The sequence below is a fragment of the Anser cygnoides genome, chromosome 14 (genome assembly GCF_040182565.1).
Source record: "Anser cygnoides isolate HZ-2024a breed goose chromosome 14, Taihu_goose_T2T_genome, whole genome shotgun sequence".
NCBI classification, from domain to species: domain Eukaryota; kingdom Metazoa; phylum Chordata; class Aves; order Anseriformes; family Anatidae; genus Anser; species Anser cygnoides.
In genome coordinates, this window is record NC_089886.1 from 7,343,073 (window position 1) to 7,361,070 (window position 17,998).

Consider the following 17,998-nt stretch of genomic DNA (forward strand, 5'->3'; position numbering starts at 1 on the left):
GGGGGGGGGGGGGCACCGGGTAACAGCAGCGGCGGGGGCGCTCGGGGGCGCGTTCAGGGGAGTTCCCCCCGCGGGGGCGCGCAGATGGCGACGCAGGTGGAGGCGCTGCTGCCCGGCGCCCCGCTGCTGCCCGCCGAGGAGCGCGCCCTGGTGCTGAAGCCGCCGCAGGACGGCGGCCGGGAGAAGGGCGAGCAGCAGCAGCAGCAGCCCCAGCAGCAGCAGCAGCAGCCCATGGGCCCCGACGGCGGCCCCGCGGCTCCGCGGCCGCCCAGCGCCAAGCAGCAGAAGGAGGAGAGCAACAACCAGGAGAAGGAGAGCCTGCTGCGGGGCGCCGAGCCCGAGGAGGGCGGCGAGGCCGGCGGCGGGGGCGGCGCGGGGGGGCGCCGGGAGTTCATCGAGGCCCCCCCGCCCAAGGTGAACCCCTGGACGAAGAACGCCGCCGCGCTGGCGGTCAACGGGCAGTCGCCTCCAGGTAGGGGCAGCCGGGGAGGGGAGGGGGTTTGGGGTTTTTTTTTTTGGGGGGGGGGGGGGGAGGGAGGTTTGGGGGGGGGGGGGGTTGCAGCGCCGACCGCGCCCCGGCCGGCCGCGCCATGCGGCACAGCGTGGGGCCGGCCCCGCCGCGGCCTCCGGGGGGAAGGGGGCGGCGGAGGCAAGGGGCAGAGGTGGTGGTGGTGGGGAGATCGGGGGCTCGGGGGGGAAGGGGGGGGGTCGGGGAGGGTGCTGGGGGGCGGATTTTGGGGGTGCTCGGCGGGGCCGGGGCCGGGCACGCGGCGGCGGCCTCCCCTTCCCAGCATTCCGCCGCCGCGCAGGCAACGTGGTTGCTTCCCCGGCTGGCGGCGAGCATGTGATTTCCCCGGGAGCGCGGCCTCCTCCTCCTCCTCTTCCTCCTCCTCGTCCTCACCCTCGCCCCCCTCTGCCCGCACACCCCCGGGGGGGGGGCTCCCCGCCCGGCCCTCCCCACGTGCGCGGCTCCTTTCTCTGCCCACCCGCCGCCCCCTCCTCCCTTTTTATCCCCCCCCCTCCTTCCCCTCCCGGTATTGTGGGGGTCCGGGCGCGGCCCCTCGGCCACCAGCAGGACCCCCCCGGAGCCTCCCCTCCCTCCGCGGCCTCCCCTCGGCTCCCCGAGCCCCGGCAGCAGGGCCCTGACGCGGGGCCGGCATTGCAGAACTCCATTTTCCTCCACGGGCGTCGCCGCCGCCGCCTTCATCGCTCGCCCCTGGTGAAATCGCTGCCCGGGGGGGGGGGACGAGGCAGAAGTTTTCACTTTTCATTTTCCTGGGCCTACCTCGGCGGCCCCGCTGCTGCCAGATGTGACATCAGGCTCCCCGGCGCGCTGGGGGTGTTTTTTGCAAGAGCGGCGCGCGAGGCTTGGCGCGCTGATTCATCCATCGGGAGGTATTGATCTCGGAAAGGCGCACGGCGCGGCGAGGCTCGGCTCGGCGGCTTCCCACCTGGAAAGCTGTCGGCGGAACGGTGGCGAGGAGGAGAAGTTCGGTGCGCCAGGTATAAACGTCCGCGCCCGCCGGGGGTCTGGCGCCGTGCGTCGCCGTCCGCGGCGGCCTGGCGCGCTGTGACACGCAGCTGGCCGCATCGCTCCTTTGTGTGGGAGCCGGGCCCCGCCACGCTCCCTGGAAATCAACCCAAAGGTGCAGGAATACAAGGGCGTACCTCCAAAGCCCGTGCAGGCGGTTGCAGGCCCTTCGGAGGTCAGGACTTTGGGGCGCAAACCAGCGCCGGGCGACGCACGTGGTGGCTTTGCGGTGCCCCGGATGATTTTTGTTGCGGTAGGGTGAGGGGCTAATCCCGCAGTGCATGGGGTTTAGTAGGGCCTGGCCCGATTGTCCCGCTATTCCCGGAGGGGTTCAAATAATGGAATTGGTTTTGTGACGCTTGGCAGCAGCGCCTGGTTCGTGCAGTGCCCCGGACGCTGCCGCTCGGCTCTCTTGCACTCAGGGCATTGTTTCTTCGGCCGCCTGCTTCGTTAGCAGAGAAAACGTGTCAGGCGAACACGGCTGGCTCGCTCCCACGAGAGGCAGGGTCGTGTAGCGGCCCTTTGCCCGAGTGCCCTCTTGGAGAGTTTGGGGGCCCCTGCCGTGTCTGCGCCGCTTTGGGCGGAGGGTTTCTGACAGCAGATGTTTGCAGAAAGAGGCTGGGACATGAGTTTGTGCAGGGGACGTGCTGGTGAGGTGAGCTGTGGGGTTGCAGTGACCTCCAGGGAGGAGATCACCCAAGAAAAGTGGCTTCTCCGTACACTTGAAACGGGTTGGGTGCTCATAAATTGTGGAAGGGCATTACTAAATGTTCTTAGTTCTTAAGCATAGCCTAGAAAACCAGGGGTTGCAATCAAGCTGTGCTCCCAGCGCAGTGCTTGTGTGCTGAGATCCTAAATGTTGCCAGCCCTGATCCTGCCAGGGGTAGCGAGGAGACCCAGGAGCCAGCGAGTATCAGGTCAGCTCTGTAAAGATGCAGAGATCCCTCTATGACTTGTTTTACAGGCTTTGAAAGCCCTAATTTTTTTTATAATGATTGTATTAATCATAGGCCTGTAGAGCAGATTTAATGGACGAGACATGCTCCTTGAGGTGTTCACCTGATCTGTGTTGGAAGCAGTGCTTATAAAAGTGAAGGGATTGAGCTCTGGCACAGATAAAACAGCCGCGTTCAAGGTCGTCGTGAGTTTTTGCTGCCCGTGCCTGAACACAGACGTGGAAGAGCTTGGCAAAGCCACGGGACCGTGCAGGTTTTTGAGGCGCTTGACTTCCTGCAGCTGAACGCCACCTGGGGAGGTTGGATGCGCGGCGGGGGCAGATGCTGGAGAGCTGCCTGGATCTGGTGGATTAGGCTTCATCTGCAGGGTTGGACGGCTCGCGTACCTGCCGCAGCGGTCGTGGGGTACGCCGAGGGCTGGCAGCGAGGTCTGCGGTGGGAAGTTGGAGTTAGACGTTCCTGCTTGCTCAGGGAGGTGGACTGCCGAAGCAAAGCCTCTCCTCGCCGCTTAGCCCCTCCTCCCGAAAGCACGGCAGCGTGGCGTTCGGTGGAGCAGCCATCAGAGCGGGTCAGACGACAGCGATACCGCTGATGCTGGAAGCGGGGGCTCAGGCGCTGGCGGAGGGGCGCACCAGAGAAGCTCCCTGGCGCTCGGCGAGGTGCGCACTGCCTTCGTCGGCGTGCGTTTCGGGTGGGAAGGGGATGGTCCTTGGAGCTGTGGAGTAACACAGGAACGCGTCCAGAGTGGCAAGGCTTGAGTTAGGACGTACTGCTCGTGAGGGACGCTGACAAGGCTGGTGATGACCCCTCGTTTTTGCTCTCCGGTGATCAAGTAGCGAGGGCTGTGTGACCGTCCCCTGGCTGCGGGCGAGTTGCTGTACGTTCCCTTATCACGGAAAGCAGCGCAGCCGGAGCCTGACGTGCGAAGGCATGACGGGAGGGAGTGTGCGCGCAGCAGCGAAGGAAGCACTTTCTGACAAAAACAGCTTTGTGCTTTTGGCTATAAACCAGATTTGAAATGTTTTCTCCAAATTCTCCTATAGAGGAGGAGAAGAAGTGTGGCTTGCAGTTGAGACAGCTCGACCTTCTGGAACATTTTGTACTCCTCCGTTGTGCCCAGCACCAGCGCTGGTGATGACGCAAGCGTTGGTGCAGGCAGGTGTTAACAGCACCCCGTTTTGAAAACCTTCTGGATTTCTTTCAAGAAACGTTGCATCAAGGCACTTGGCGCTTCTTAATTTTTAAAGCCGTTTACGTCTTGGAAGTAAGAACACCCAGGTTTTAACGGCTGGCACCGCGAGTTTTGTCTGCGCTAACTTTTCTGCCGTTTTTCCTCCTGGCTGCAGACGCTCCGCCGTGAGAAAGCAGCACCCGGTATCTCCTGGTGGAGGTGCAGGAGGTGCTCTAGTTTCTTGAAGAGAGTTTGTTGCCTGCCGTTCGGCAGATGCAGGGGGAGGATAAGCAGCGCCTTGCAGAAGGCACACCTTAGTTCCTAGCAGCAGGCACCGGAGGTGAGCCGACTTCAGAGGGCGCCCGGTGGTTTATGGCTGGTACCGAGGAGGAGGCAGGGAAAGAACAATTCAGGAGTTTCTCACCCCTCGCTGACTAACTCCCCAAAGGGCTTTCCTTGAAACCAGCCTCCAGTGCAGGAGATAAGCTGTATGGGAAGCTTGTTTTACCCCTGGCATTTCTTCACATTCGGAGCAGACACGCACATCTGCCTGCCTGGGTATCCAGCAGGGTAGAGCTGCACACACCTATTTCCAAAGTGTTGGGCAATTCTTGCTCTGTCGTGGCACGTAATTGTGGAGCTCTTCTGGCTGTTGGTTGCAACAGAGCTGCTATCGCAGCAGGAGTCCTCCCCCCGTCGCCCCAAGTTTCCTCTCTGCCATACGGTTTTGTTCCGATCCCACAACTCGCTTTTGAGTAACGCTTCCCGTTTCGGTGGGGAGCACGAGGGCAGCTGGAACTCCCTGCTCCCAAAACGTGAAGGAAGGTTGGTGCTTTCCCTCCCCCGCATGCCTTTGCCCTTCAGCTTTGTGCTGGACCTTTGCCCTGTTGTGCACTGTTTGTTTCGGGAAGGCTGGGGAGCGCGGCGCGGCTGCTGGAGAGCTGACTCATGGGCCACGGTTGCTGGGATTTGGTGCTTTTTTTCCACCTGGACCTCTGGTTCCCGACTGCCAGCCACGAGGTATCGCCGGGTGATCCTCACCAGCCGTCCCTTTCACCCCCGCAACTCTTCCTTCAGGCGTTTTATCGCCTGTGATACCGCGGGGGTTTGCACTGGGATCGCATCTGGGATCGTGGGGCTGGACGGAGGAAGGGCGAATCGGGTGCAAAAAGGGCTGGGAATCGGGGCGCTGGGCTGCAGTGCTCTGCTCTGGCTTCCAAATTATGACACCCGATCCTTTCACTATGCTCAAATAGTGTGAAATTGTCCTCAGGGGAATGCCAAATGCCGACTTGGATGGAGTTAGGTTTCTCCTTGCACGCTTGAAACTACTCTGTAAGGAATCTCCAATCCCACCTTAGGGGTAGCGCTCGTTTGGCTAAATAAGGAACGGGCGTTTTAGTAGAAAGCTGTGCTCTCCGCACCAGGTTAGATATTTTAATCCTTACAGTTACTGCAGCTACAAACAGCAAGCGTTAAAAATATAATCACCTTAATGAAAACGTAAATACGCTTGCATGCTGCCGGAGGATTGCGGTGTCCTTTGTGACCACGCGGCTCTCGGAGGAGCCCTGCTCCCAGCTCAGCAACCAGGTAAACCCAGGTGCAGCTGCCGCGCTCGCTGTGGGTCTCATAGGTAACTGGTGGCAGAGCTGGGAAGGCTTCTTGCTCTGCTCTCCCAGTCCGATTGGGAGCGGTGAGCTTTGTTTGTTCCCAGCCATGAGGCACGTTTACATGATGGCCTTTAAAATGTTATTTATCTGGTTGTTCTGGCGCCGAAGCCTGAACTGATGTACTACCAGTGGCTTGAATCTGTGTGCAGTGTGGTCTTCCGTGTGGCCACCTCTGCTTTTGCTGTTGTCTTCACTCAAGGCAGTGCTTCGGTCCCAAACTCATTCTGTAGGTCCTGGACCTCGTCAGTGATCTGCAGGTGGGGTTGGGAAATTTTTCTCCGTGCGCTGAAATAAAAGTGGCTAATGTGAACCTCTAGTAGCACGTGATCGAGCTGCGTGGCTTCAGGAAAGAGGAGAGGTAAAGAAAGGCTTCTAAGAAGTTACTGCAGTGTTACAAGAACTTAACGCAGCGGTTTGTGTATTTAGGCAACAATAATTGGTGACCAGAACAAATGGGAACTGAATTTGCCCTTGAATAAATCAATTATCGGAGTTCTTTGTGGGAAGAGTCCTAGGTCGGGATGGATCTGGGTTGGCTGGAGGGAGGCGCGGGTGCACGGGGGGTGCCGCAGCAGCGAGTGCGAACTGGCACGAGGCGTTTGGAACGAAATGGGTGTGATGGCAGTTTTAAGGCCGCACAAGACGTACGTTTTTTTGGGAAGGGTTGTGGGAACCATGGCCAAGTACAGCGTCACCGTGTTTCCAAACATAGGCGCATCCTGTAACGGCAGGTTCCCAGAAAGCCCTCCTGCCTGACCTTCCTCTGTCAGGGCATGTGTTTGTACAGCGGGCCTGGGGGGCTCCTGGGGGCACGGTGCGTTGCCTTTTCCGAGCAAATCGGCGCTGCGCACGTGGTAGCTCTGCCAAACCCAGGATCACAGCAGGCTGGTGATGGAATTGCAGAAGCCATCCCTGGCGGCCGCCCGGCCCAGCTCAGGTGTGAAGCTTGCTGTGGATTGTGCTAGGGTCAAGAGCTCTTCGTGCAGCATTAACGCTCCCTGTGCTCGAGGATATTCCACTGGGACTTGCACGGAGAGGGAGGAAGGGCCTGAGTTGGCTGGACTAATACCTGCATTAACAGCGGTTTACCTTCAGCGTCCTTCTGGGGCAAAGCTGACTTAGGAGCAGCCGCTTGCCTCGACACTTTCTGGGTTGTGGTGCCGGATGGGAACACGTGGCAGGCAGCGCTTCCCGGCGGTTGCGATGTTTTTTTGGTGTTGTGTTCTGAGTCATCCTATTTCTTTCCACGGTCACAAGTCGGAAGGACTGGCGGAGATCTCAGCTGCAGATAGCCTGGTGCTGGCGGCGTGTGGGAGGTGACCATGGCAGCCCTGGGTCAGCTGGAAGGCGCCGTTTGTTTCGGAGATGGCCGAGCCCTGACTGGGGTGGCGGGGCTGTGACCGAGGTGTATCCGTGCAGCCCAGCCTGCTCTGGGCGCTGCGTTCCCAGGCAGCGAGCTCGTCTCCTTGCTGGCACCCCTGGAGGCAGCTCCGCAGCCTGCTGCTGCGGCAGGCGGAGCTGGGCTGGGACCTGGCGGTCTCACCACTGCCTTTCTCCATCCTAGACCCTCTCATCAGAGTGTCCCCGGCCTCTAGCGAGGCCCAGGAGCAGAGTCCCTGCCCCGGGAGGGCGGTCGTGGAGGAGAAGCATCTCTGGTGCTCCACGGCATTTTTTTTCCTTTTTTTTTTTTTTGTGGTGCAGAGTGAGCCCTTGGTGGCAGTGACAGCACTAGCCAGGGAGGTCCTTGGGGCACCTGGAAGAACCGGGGGGGCTCAGACGGAGCTTGCCAACATCGCTCACACCCTCGCCACGCCAGCCGGACTTCAGCAGCGATAGGAAAGCTGGGCAGGGAGGGCAGAAACGCGCGGCGAGAGGGCTCGGCACACACGTGCTCCGTGCTGGTGCCGATCCAGATCCACGGACCCGCGCCCGTCCCCAGCCTTGGCGGCTGTGGGGGGCACAGCCCCGAGGGTCGCTGCAGGGTGGGGGGCGTGGAGGAAGCGGCACCGGCGTCTCCAGCACGGTGCTGAGCGCGTTGTTCCAGGCGAGCGGCGGCGGCGGCGCGTGCGGCGCTCCCGCAGAGTGACTCTGCAGTCTGCAGGGCATGGCTGCATGGCGGGGAGCAGCAGGAGCAGCAGCAGCCCCTCTGGCGGCGGGCGGCAGGGCACGGGGACAGCTCGCTTCTCCTCCTCCTTTCCCAAGGCCCTTTGGGTTTATTTTCCGCACCCCCCCCCCCCCCACTCGCCTGTCGGGTGGTAGGTGGAGAGAACGGGGTGGGGGGGGGGTCAGGGCTAGGTTCGGGAGATAGGAATCGGTCTGAAACGCTGAGAAAAGAGGTGAGTTTTTCCTGACCGAAGTATGCGGGGAGACGAGTATCGGGTTGGAAAAGCCACAAAAATGAGGAAAGGGGAGGCTTCTGGCGGTGGGAAAGGGAGAGGAAGGTGCGTGGGGAGGTCGACGGGAGAGGTTTGGGGGGTGGCGTCATACCCGCCCGGTAACTCAGAGGTGCTGCCGGATGGTGGGTACGGCGTTAAGTACCTCTAACTGGAGTATTTGCAACATCTCTTCAGCTTTCACGCTAAATTCACCCTGCTTCCCACCCCTCCTAACTGTGCCTTTGGAAGCGCCTGGTTAGGGGCTAAATGAGCGATTATTGATGTACCAAATGTTAGTTGCCAAACTGCCTGGTTTGCACGCTTACAGATGACGGAGGCTGGCAAACAAATGAAATAGAATTTATAATTAAGTAAGATTTAACGTTTGATAAGCCAACACTCGCTTTATACTACAGGAAATTAGTTTCTTTGGATTCTTCAAGGTCAGATCTTCCATTTTTTTGTATGAAATGTTGCAAAAGAAGCGCTGAATTTATTCCTGCAGGACAGTTGAGATTCTCATTACAATGATTTTCTACCTTTGCTGGAGCCCTTCTGGATATTTGCACAGTCAGCACAGTGCAGGAACAATGTCTGCTTCTGTCAAGCCCCCTGAACCGAACAAGCCTCCTGAAAATAAAGCCCCTAATATCAAATTCCTGCGTGTCTGTAGATGGCAATGCCCTTGGTCTCGTCTAGCACGGGAAGAGATTTAAAGGAGTGGCCGAGGTACTTTGCTGTGTCTGTGTGCCTACAGGCGGCCACAAAGGGAAAACAGAGCAAAGAAGTGAGTGTGAGGAATGATACCGGTACACGCTAACACAGAGAAATGATGTGGCCATAGCAGCAGGCACTGAAATGTGGAAAAATGAATCCTAAAAATGTTGCTAGGAGCTTTTACTCTCTCTGGAAGAGAGATGATAGGGTGTTTGTGCTCGAGATCCCACCCCGTAAGACAGGAAGCGAATCACAGAGGTGGCTCCGCCATGTGCTCGGATGACAAAGCATGAGACTTTCCTGGCTGTAATCACGTTAAATTTCAGTTTCCAATTCCCTGCTAAACCTTGAAAGCTCGGGGGAGTACCTAATATGATCTAATGCATCTTCTGAGTGTGCGGAAATCCACTGCAGAGGGTCTTGCGCTGAGCTGAGCAAAAAGGGGACCGATACCTTTTCGGCTTCCCAATCCCAAGTGAACTGTTATACTGCTGCTTTTCTGGTGGTGATGGTGGTGGGTTTTTGTTTTTTTTTTTTTCAAATCAGAGAATGCTGGATGTGACATTTGCACTCTGAGCGGGGAGGAATTTGATTCAAGTGACCCTCATCTTTAAAGCATAGAATTAAACCTGTAAGTACAACTTGGAAGAAGATTTGGAAGAGACGTACCAGATTACAGGCAGCCAACTCGAGTACTTCACTTGGAGTTGACATCTGAGTTAAGCTAATTAACAGTGGAGAAGGACGAAGGTGGAGGGTGATCAGAAAAGCTCTGAGTTTGATTAAAACCAACCAGGTAGCCTGGACCGGAGCGGGGAATGTCTCAAATAGGCTGTGAGCCTAAGGCTTTCAAATTTAGTTAAGGATTTTATTTGTTGTCTTTACTGTGCTGCCTCCTGCATCCTGCATATAGACTCCTTGCTTGACCCTCTACCTGCAGCACTGAGGTGAGAGAGCCTTGAGTGTCAGTCCTGGGGTTTTCATGGGGATTTATGGCATCCCTGCCTGGTGTCACGGGCATACCTCTGATACTGGGGCTGTTGGGGAATGAATTTGTGGCTACTGGTTGCCCAGTGGGGTGGTGGAGAGGTTCTCCTCCTCTGCAGGGAGAAGGATCTGCCTTGCTCACCATTTATCACGCTGTCCTTAGGCAAAACTTCGCTGTTGTGTGTTAGGGTGCCTGCCCTTATGTGCACGCAGAAAAGCGTGGAGCAGAGCAGTATGCGATAAGCCTGTCATAGGGAAACCCTGTCCTCTATCAGTTTCCATAGGGTGGGATCCAGCTGGCTTCTGGGCTGCACCAAAATGGCTACTGTAGTTCAACAAGAGTCTCTCCAAGCACGTTAATTTTGCCTGGTCATGCCTAAAACTTTACTGCTTGTTCAATGTCCAATAACTTCAAGAACCATTTGGGGAGGGTGACTGTGGCTATGCCGGACCTAGGCTGGTGTAGGCTCCGTCTGGGCTGACCTCCTGGGGGGCTGGAGGCTTCCAGCAGTGTCACTTCAGGCTTACAGGTGATTAAGGGCCATGAGGCAGAGAGCTGGCTCACCACCTGCTTGATGGGAACGGTAATCGGGCTTTTCTCTTGCTCTGTCTTTGAAGGTGCTTTCTCCGCAGCTCGTCGTCTGATGCGTGAACGGAGGGGTTGGGGCTGGTGGCTGGAGCAGCGCCGTGCTGCTCACCCATTTGGGGAGAGGGGAGAAGGGGTTAATGGCAGGGAACATCAGTGTTTGTTCTCTCCAGTACAAGCACTGATAAGTGGATGGGAGAAAAAACAGCCGTGACCTTACAGTTATTTTCTGTGTGTCTGTGCATATGTGAGCGTTGGGTTCGCAGGACTGTTTGTTTGGAGAGCGCTCGTTTTCTGTGGTCAGGCTGACCAGGCACATTCCTCCGAACCCCTCTGGCATCGCTGACGCCTGGCGAGGGGACCTGGGCCCCTCTTTCGAGCAGGTCCCCGAAAGGTGCTTTGGCCAGGCACGGTGCCGGTCCTGCCGGTGGCTGTGCTCGGGTATGTGCTGTCACGGCATCAGTCGGCTCCTCTCCCCTGCAGTCAGGAGGAGGCTTACAATCAGCAAAAGGTACCAGTTCAGCAGGGTGCGTGGTGTGAGTCTAAAGCTAGGGAGCTCTCTCAGATAATAATGCTCTCATTTTGCAGTAGGGGACTTTTTCAGGGGGTGTTCCCCTTGCAGCTCGGTGAGGCTGGAGTTCTTCATCCCTTTCCAAGCACATGAAGGTAGCTGGGGCACCCCAGGTGAGCTCCACCAAGGCCGCAGTCATTTCTGCACTGAAAACCCATTTCAGGTGTTTGTGGGAAATCAATGCCAGAGCTCACGCTGCCTGGAGCTCGTCAGCCTCTTAGCGCAGACAACTGGGGTGTCCCCAGGTAGTGGCCCACCTGTGAGAGAAGGAACTGAGCCTCTGCTCTGGATGGAGATCAGAAAATCACTTCAGAGGGTCTAACAGTCTGGTCTAACCCTTGCAAAGAAGGGATTTGGGAGCTGATGAATGCTTCTGCATTTTTTTTTCCTTCCATCTTTTTCTTGAACTGACCTTTGAGGCGTCTTCGGGCCTGACCGACATTGGTGAGCAAGACCTTTTATCTGGGTAGGATCTTCCACCCATCTCCAGCTTCAGCTTCCCTTTGCGGGGGTGAGGAGCCCTCTTATTACAACAGCCGCGTGTTGTTTGGAGGCGCTGGAGGTGGCTGCCTGGGCCTGGCAGCGGGGCAGGGTGGGGAAGAGCTGGGTGGCTGCGAGCCGGACCCTCCCCGAGCCTGCTCGGCAGGTAAGGAAGGAGGGGAGCAGGAAGCGAGCAAGATCTCAGGAGGGACGTAATTGGCCATGCTAATCTCCGGGGTTTGGGTTTCTTGCTTTGCTGCTTTTTCCTAGCAGACCTCGCCCCCTTCTCCGCCGCTTTGAAGCGGCCTGTAACTGTCTCAGGAACCTGTGCGGGCACCATGTGGGCCTGCGAGGGGGAGCCGGGGGATAGGATCCGAGCTCAGAAGTCGCCTGGGGATGGAGAAGAGATGGAAGGAACTCTGGTCTCTTTGCAGCAGATGCTGGACTGTGTAATTTGGACCTTTTCCCTGCCTGTGCTGTTAGCATCGGAAGGATTGCCTGCGTAGCAAATTGCTCGTGGAGCAGAAGTGAGATGTCCCCACTGGGTGGAAGCTCGGGTCTGGAGGAGATGTCCCCAGTGATCCTGCCATCTGACAGCATTTCCCTGCCCTGGCCCTCTCCTGGGCAGTCCGTGCAGCCCCGCAGCTTCTGAGCCATCACGACCAAGCTCTGGTCACGTCCCTGCGTGACCTTGGAGAGGTCATTTTTTCACATCCCATGCTCACATCCCAGTCTTTTGTCTGCAAACCGCGGAGGGTGATTTAGTTGCAACTTCCCGGGCCCGAAGCCGGGGCAAATCAGCCGGAGCCTTCCCGTAGCTGGGAAGAAGCGCTGAAGGATGCGGGCTGCTCCGCTGCTCGTGGTGAGGCAGGGCAGCGGGGATGGATCCTGTGGGAATAATTGTGGACCTTGCTGTGGTGCCAGCTCGTACCCCAGCGGGCAGAGGAGCAGCCCTCGCCAGGCACCGCGGGGCAAGGCGCCATGCTGTGGTGACACGAGGCGCGGGGGCTTTCCTGGGGTGCACGGGGCTGGTCCTCGGCCTGTGGCCGCGCCGCCCCTCTGGGCAGTCGTGGCTGCGGGTTGGGTGGCGGAGCAGGGGGAAGGCTCTGAAGGAGCAACGGTGTCTGAATTTAGCGCTCGAGTGTAGCTCGAGGGTGGGGGCTTGGGGGGGGGGGGCAGAGCAATGTGGTGCCGCAATGAGCGGGGGGAGATGTGGGCTCCTAAATGGGCTAGCCTGCCTGGAGCTGTCCCAGATACCTGGATAGCAGCGGTGGGCAATGAGCCCCTGGGGAGGGGGTCTGTGTGTGCATGCAGCAGCCGCTCTCTGTAAATGCCCCAGTTTAACACACGGTCTCCTCCTCTGTTTTTTAAAAATACCACCAGGCAAAAATTGTGATGCTGTATCCCCCCCCCCCCCCAACCCCCTGCGCACCTAAAATAGGAAGGACTGCCCTCAATTTAGTTACGTTTCTTGGGCTTGCAGTGCTGCAGCTCTGGGTATTGGTGTTCAGAGCCGGTACCTCCGCGTCGTACCCACGCCCTGATGTGGCGGTGCTGAACGGGATGCTCAGCGCCCTCCCAAACATCCTGCCGGCTGCCGCGCATCCTTGACCTCTTCCTGCTCTCGCCTTTCCTCCACCCCCTGTGCTGATAGCAGGGAGAGGCACGAAACTTCGCTTCCTCTGAGATGTGGGCCGCGAGGGGAACGCGCGGAGCCGAGCGGGATGTTAACGTGCTTGGGAAATACCTGGCTCGGCGCAGGTTGGTGCTGTGACGGAGAGATCGCCACCGCCTGTTGTAATTATAATCCTCCTGCTAAGGCACCGGCTCTAAGCCTTCCTGGTTTTTGGGCCCAGGGTGAGAGACAAAAGAGCCTGCGAGAAGGGGAAGGAAATGTGAGACCACAGGGCCCGAGTTTTCTTGCATCGCGATAGCGGCGCCGTCTCGCCCCTTCCCGTTTGGTTGCCTGGGGATGGTTTTGCATTGAGCTGGCACGGCGAGGCTGGGCGTAGCGGGGAGCTCTGGGGCAGTCGGGGCAAAGCTGCCTCTCCTGTGTGGGGAAACCTCGATCGAGTGGTGCGGAGCTGCTCTGGAGCATCGTCCCCTGGTCTGCGGTAGGGTGCCTGCCTTGGGAGCCTTGGAGGGAAGCGGGTGGGGAAACGGTGTGTGTGCTGTGGGAGAAAGGCCTGGGGCTGGCGGGCTTTCAACGCTGAGGCTTTGCCTGAGCAAAAGCTGTGTGGTCACTGTGTTCGGGTCCTCTGTGTTTGATTTGTAACCTTCAGGGACTGAGTGGGGCAGGCAGCCTCGGTCCCGAAGCATCTTAAACTCCTGGCTCCTTGGAGGCAGCCCCAGTGATCTGTCTGTGGCCTGTCAGCCACGCGTGTTTCTGCCACCTTCCTCCCATGGCTTTCCTGGGAAAGAAAGTGCTGCCAGATTTAGGCTTCTCTTGGGCACACCAGGTGCTGCCTCTAATTGGCAGGCTAATTTCTAATCTAGTCACTTGTGCTTGCAGGGAAGAAGGCGTCCCAAAGGGATGTTGTGCCTGGCAGTCCCTGCCGAGCCCTGCCTTGTGCGCATCCTCCGAGCACCTCTGTCTTTCAGAAAAGCAAGGCCCAGGGACAGATTGCTCCGTGCTCCTTCCCTGCAGCTCGAGGAGCTGCCTGCGAGCCCAGCAGTCTGGGTCTGTGCTTGGATTTAGACCTGCCCCGGCTACTGGTGTGATGAGTTGGGTGGGCTCAGCTCGGCCTTCCCGGGCCAGGGGGCCTGAGGGCTGGAGGGCAGGCGAGTGCCGTTCCTCAGCGGGGGTCACGCTGGCGCCTCTGGGGGAGAACACGAGCGTTATCCGCCCCTGGTCAGCATGCAAGGCCGCTCGATTTTTAGTGGCATACGGCACTGAGGTGTTTCCACCACTTCTCAAGTTGCGATGGCCGGGTGAGCCTTGGTGCGCCTTGAGCCCAGGGTTTGGCTGTGAGCTGAGCAGCGGCCTGGAGGCAGCGCCCGCTTTGCCTTGGGGCACAGCTGGTAGGGAACGTCCCCGAGGGGACCTGGCAGCAGTTGTGGCTTCTGGAAGGGGTGTCCCGGGCCTCTCGTGGGCTCTGCGGTGGCCGGCCGGGCTGAAGGTGTGTCTGGGGAAGAGCTGGTGGGCCGGGCTGCCGGGAACGCAGGCTGGAGAGCTGCGTCTGGCAGGGCCGCACCGAGGGGATCGTGTGCCAAGGCCTGCAGTCCTTGGCTGGCACAGAGGAGTTCCTCTTCTCAACCGGTGTTTTGCAGTATTATTTTCTCAGCTGTTAGGTTTTTTTTTGGTGGTACCCAGTCCCACCAGCTGATCCAAGCGGGTGGGATGTGCCTTAACCACCACTTCCACCTCATTTCTCCTCAGAGAATTTGGCTGGGAGTTGCCCAAGCGGGGAAATACAGAGATGGCCTCTTATTTGGGACCCGATGGCTCGAGCACAGGGTGTTCCTGCTCGTTGTTGTAGGAGCCTGAGCTCATCAGCAGTCCTCACAGAAGTGCAGACTGTTTAGATGTGCCTGGGTGAAGTGCCGTTGGAGGGCTGCAGCAGAACGTGCAGTCTGCACAGGCTCCAGGCTGGTGCTTGGAGGCTCTTCTGGACCCTTTGGCTTTTACCCAGCGTGGCCATGAGCCCTCTGCACGATGACGGAGGGAGTTTTGATTTTATTATATTTATTTTGCCACTTGCTTCTGCTGCTCCCAAGTGGGATGGAAGCACCCCTGCCTGAGGACGCCTTGAACTGCGCTGTCAGGGGCAGAGAAGCAGCAGCTCGCTGGCAGGGGCGTGTTTCTGCAGCTCCTGCATTGGCTGAGCCCTGGCCAGAAAGCAGCGCCCTGCCAAGGGGTAGTCCTTGCTGCAACTCTTGTGACTTTCCAGCTGAATGTGTGTTTTGGGCAGCTGATAAGCTGGAGCCAGGGGCCTGCCCCCTGTCCTAGGAGGACCTTGGCTTGCTGGCAGCCTCCCTTCCCCCTATTCTTCCAAGTTCCTTGAAGAAAGTATAATGTATTGCTCCCTGAAATACGCTGTTTTCATAGCTTCTTAGGAAGCCTTTATCTACAGGGTTTCTCCGCGCGTGGTGCCTGTCCTGCCTGCATCTCCAAAGAATGAATCTTACCTCTGATCCTCTCCAGCTGTTCAGCACACATCATCCTTCCAGCGACAAATAGGGTCGATTAGGAGACCTTTTTTTGTGTGTGTGCTTCTAACTGGGAATTGCCCGGGGGTGGGAGGGGTGAGTAGGCTGTTGCTTCGGGACCTGAACCCCTCCGGACCCCAGCAGCTCTGCTCCGAGGGCTGTACTTGCTGAGAGCCATCTGAAACGGGAAGGCGATTGCCCAGGGCCACGTGTGATGTTCCACCAGCACCCTGGGGGTGCTGAGGTGGGTGCCTGCTCAGGATTTGGCTGCCCCCTGCTCTCCCCTGGCTGGTCACAGCGTTACGGTGTGCTCTGTGCAGGTCTCCGTTTGGTAATGCTGGGCAGTGGGGTGTCACCAGCTAGCTCGTGGCGTGGGACTTTGGACATCTCACGAGCTTTTTATTCCTCACCGCTGTCTGTTAGAAACCAACACAGAAGGTTATTAATGAGAGCAATACGTTCAAGTAAACACTAACTTCTTCAAAATCTTTCTCGCAACAAGTGGTTGAATTGAGGTGGGTTCCAAGCTAGATTGATATTTAACTTGGGACACTAAGAAAATACTTCCTCTGTTTAGCTAAAGTAAACAAATCAAGAGAGGAGGGACCGTTTAAATATGATTTGCGCTCCAGCTGCAACCAATACTGATATTTTCTTTTTTTTTCTTTTGCAGATATATTTCCAGCTGACGGCCAGTCTGGTATGTATTAATTAAAAATGGAGTTCTTCAGCCCTCCCTCTGCCCTGTCTTTCCTGCACTTCTCTTTCTGCAGAGTCAGCATTAATCAAATTTAGATGACTGGTAGAGGAATATGCAACAGACATTATTTAAAAAAAAGAAAAGGGGGGAAAAAAACTAAAATTTTGTTATTTCTGTATGGCAAGTGATATGTTCATGTTTTCATGTAGTGATGGTCATGGGCTCTTCCTCCAGGCTGATACCATTGGGGTGCCAGGACTGATAGAGGGGTTTTTCTTTTACCCAGAGATAGCACTCGGGCAGACTCTGTGATCCCAGGAGCTGTAGTGCCTTTTGGATGTCCCATAGCAAAGGCATTGGGAATCAGGGTCAGTTTGTGGTGAAGCGGCCTTGTGCAACCATGGTCACATCACTGTGTCCACCTCCTGCCCGCATTTCAGGCTTTGCAATGGGATCACGTTTTCCAAGTTCGCAGCAATAGCGGGAGGATAAATTGCTCCTGATGGTGAAGCACTGCATGATTAGGATTTGGAAGTACAAAAATCAGCTCCGTTGTCTTAAAGCTGGTTTCAGTAAAAAATTAACACTGTTTTTGAGAGATCCGGTGTGTCGTCAGAGACAACTTCATGAACTGAACAGGGGGTTGGAAGTTGTGCATGTGTACTTGTTTCCAGAGCTCTAGCTGGCTAACAGGGCCATCATACACAACGAGATCCACTGGAGCTGCTGAAGATGCCTCTGGGTTTTAGAAAGGCTTTCAAATGCTTGGGTTGCTTTTCACAATTTCAATCACTTCCAGAACATGCTTGGAAGCAAAATATTAAGTACGATGTTGAAGGAGGAAAGGTGTTTGTCCGTGCATTGAGTATGGCAGGTCTGAAGCCAGGATGGAGCGATGACTGCACAGAAAAATTTCTGTGACACAGAGGTTTTTCTTTCTTCTTCCCACCCCTCGTAAGATGCTTTTCTCCACCCTGCCTTCATCGGGTGTTGTGTTCTGCAGACTCAGATGGCCTTTGGTTGGCACCACTCCACGCTCTGTGCTCCAGCTGGTGGTGGGCCCTCACAGCTGGCTCCGGGGTGGGGCACAAGCGTGCATCTGCGGCAGGCGATAGCGTGCGTTGCAGCAAGCGTGTTGCGTGTCAGTAGGGTCGCAGAAAACATTGCCCGCAGAGCTGGGGGGGGCACTCTTCTGTATTTTTAAGTAGATAAATGAAAGCTTAAGCAGGATTTCTCTTACTGATAGGTCTGACACCGCACAGTTCTGTCTCGTGCTTTCTTGAGAAAAGCCTTAAAACCGGTGCTGTGCCGCTTCTTCCCATGCGCCGAGTCACCTGGAAGCCCCGATGGCTCCAAACACAGCCGTTTGGATGCGCCGAGGGCAGCGTGGTGCTGCCAGCGGGGTGCTCCCGGACCAGAGCCTGGTGTCCTTTTGCCCAAGGAAGCGTTTAGCACAGTGACTGAAGATGCTGGCTTGTGGTAAAAGGGTTGGGACCTGCACGGGCGAGGAGCCTGAGCCAAAGCACCAGCCATTTTGTAGGCACGGCAGCAGGAGCATGCCCCAGAGCGTGTACCTGCTTGTTGGTGTGAGGATGCTGGAGGCGTTGTGCCCTCAGCGTGGTGTCACGGGCAAGCACAATGGAGGTGGGAAGGTAGCAGCGTTTGCATCCTGGTTACCTAACAGCATTTGGAAATAAAGCTGCTCCCTCAGAGACTACCAGGGGCCTGCCTCGTGTCTGGCACAGCCGTTCCCAGTCCTCTCCCACGCTGAGCAGCCAGGCTGCAGCAGCTGCCGGTTGCTTTTCAGAAGAAGCCACTTGAGACCTCGTGATCCGGAGCTCAGGTGAACCTCTGAGAGATCTCAGCATCCTTGAGAAACGTGTGCTGGGCTCGTTTGTGTGTTGGCAAAGCGGGAGGAAAGGCTTCCTCCCACTCGTGCTCCCTACTTCTGTTGTCAGAGGAGGGCTGTGAAGATGTCTCCGCTCTGTGGACGTGTCAGCTGTGAACATCTAACCCCCCACCAGGCTGCCCACCTCTCAGGACATGTCACCGCAGGAGGTGCTGAAGTTTGCTGCCTGCTGTTTAACGAAGAACTTCTGCTT

General features: G+C 57.3%; 1 protein-coding gene across 3 annotated transcripts in view; it reads left to right on the forward strand.

The window, feature by feature from the left end:
• LARP1 (La ribonucleoprotein 1, translational regulator) overlaps positions 1 to 17,998 on the forward strand; it is a 45,436-nt gene continuing 27,438 nt past the window's right edge. For 2 of the 3 annotated variants that reach the window (XM_066977227.1, XM_066977228.1), the window contains exons 1-2: positions 1 to 472; positions 15,870 to 15,896. In XM_066977227.1, the coding sequence (XP_066833328.1) occupies positions 85 to 472; positions 15,870 to 15,896 (415 nt within the window). In that variant the 5' untranslated portion in view covers positions 1 to 84. Of the gene's footprint in view, positions 473 to 1,150; positions 1,504 to 15,869; positions 15,897 to 17,998 lie in introns of those variants that run through there. The other variant, XM_048057066.2, reaches the window with a different exon arrangement.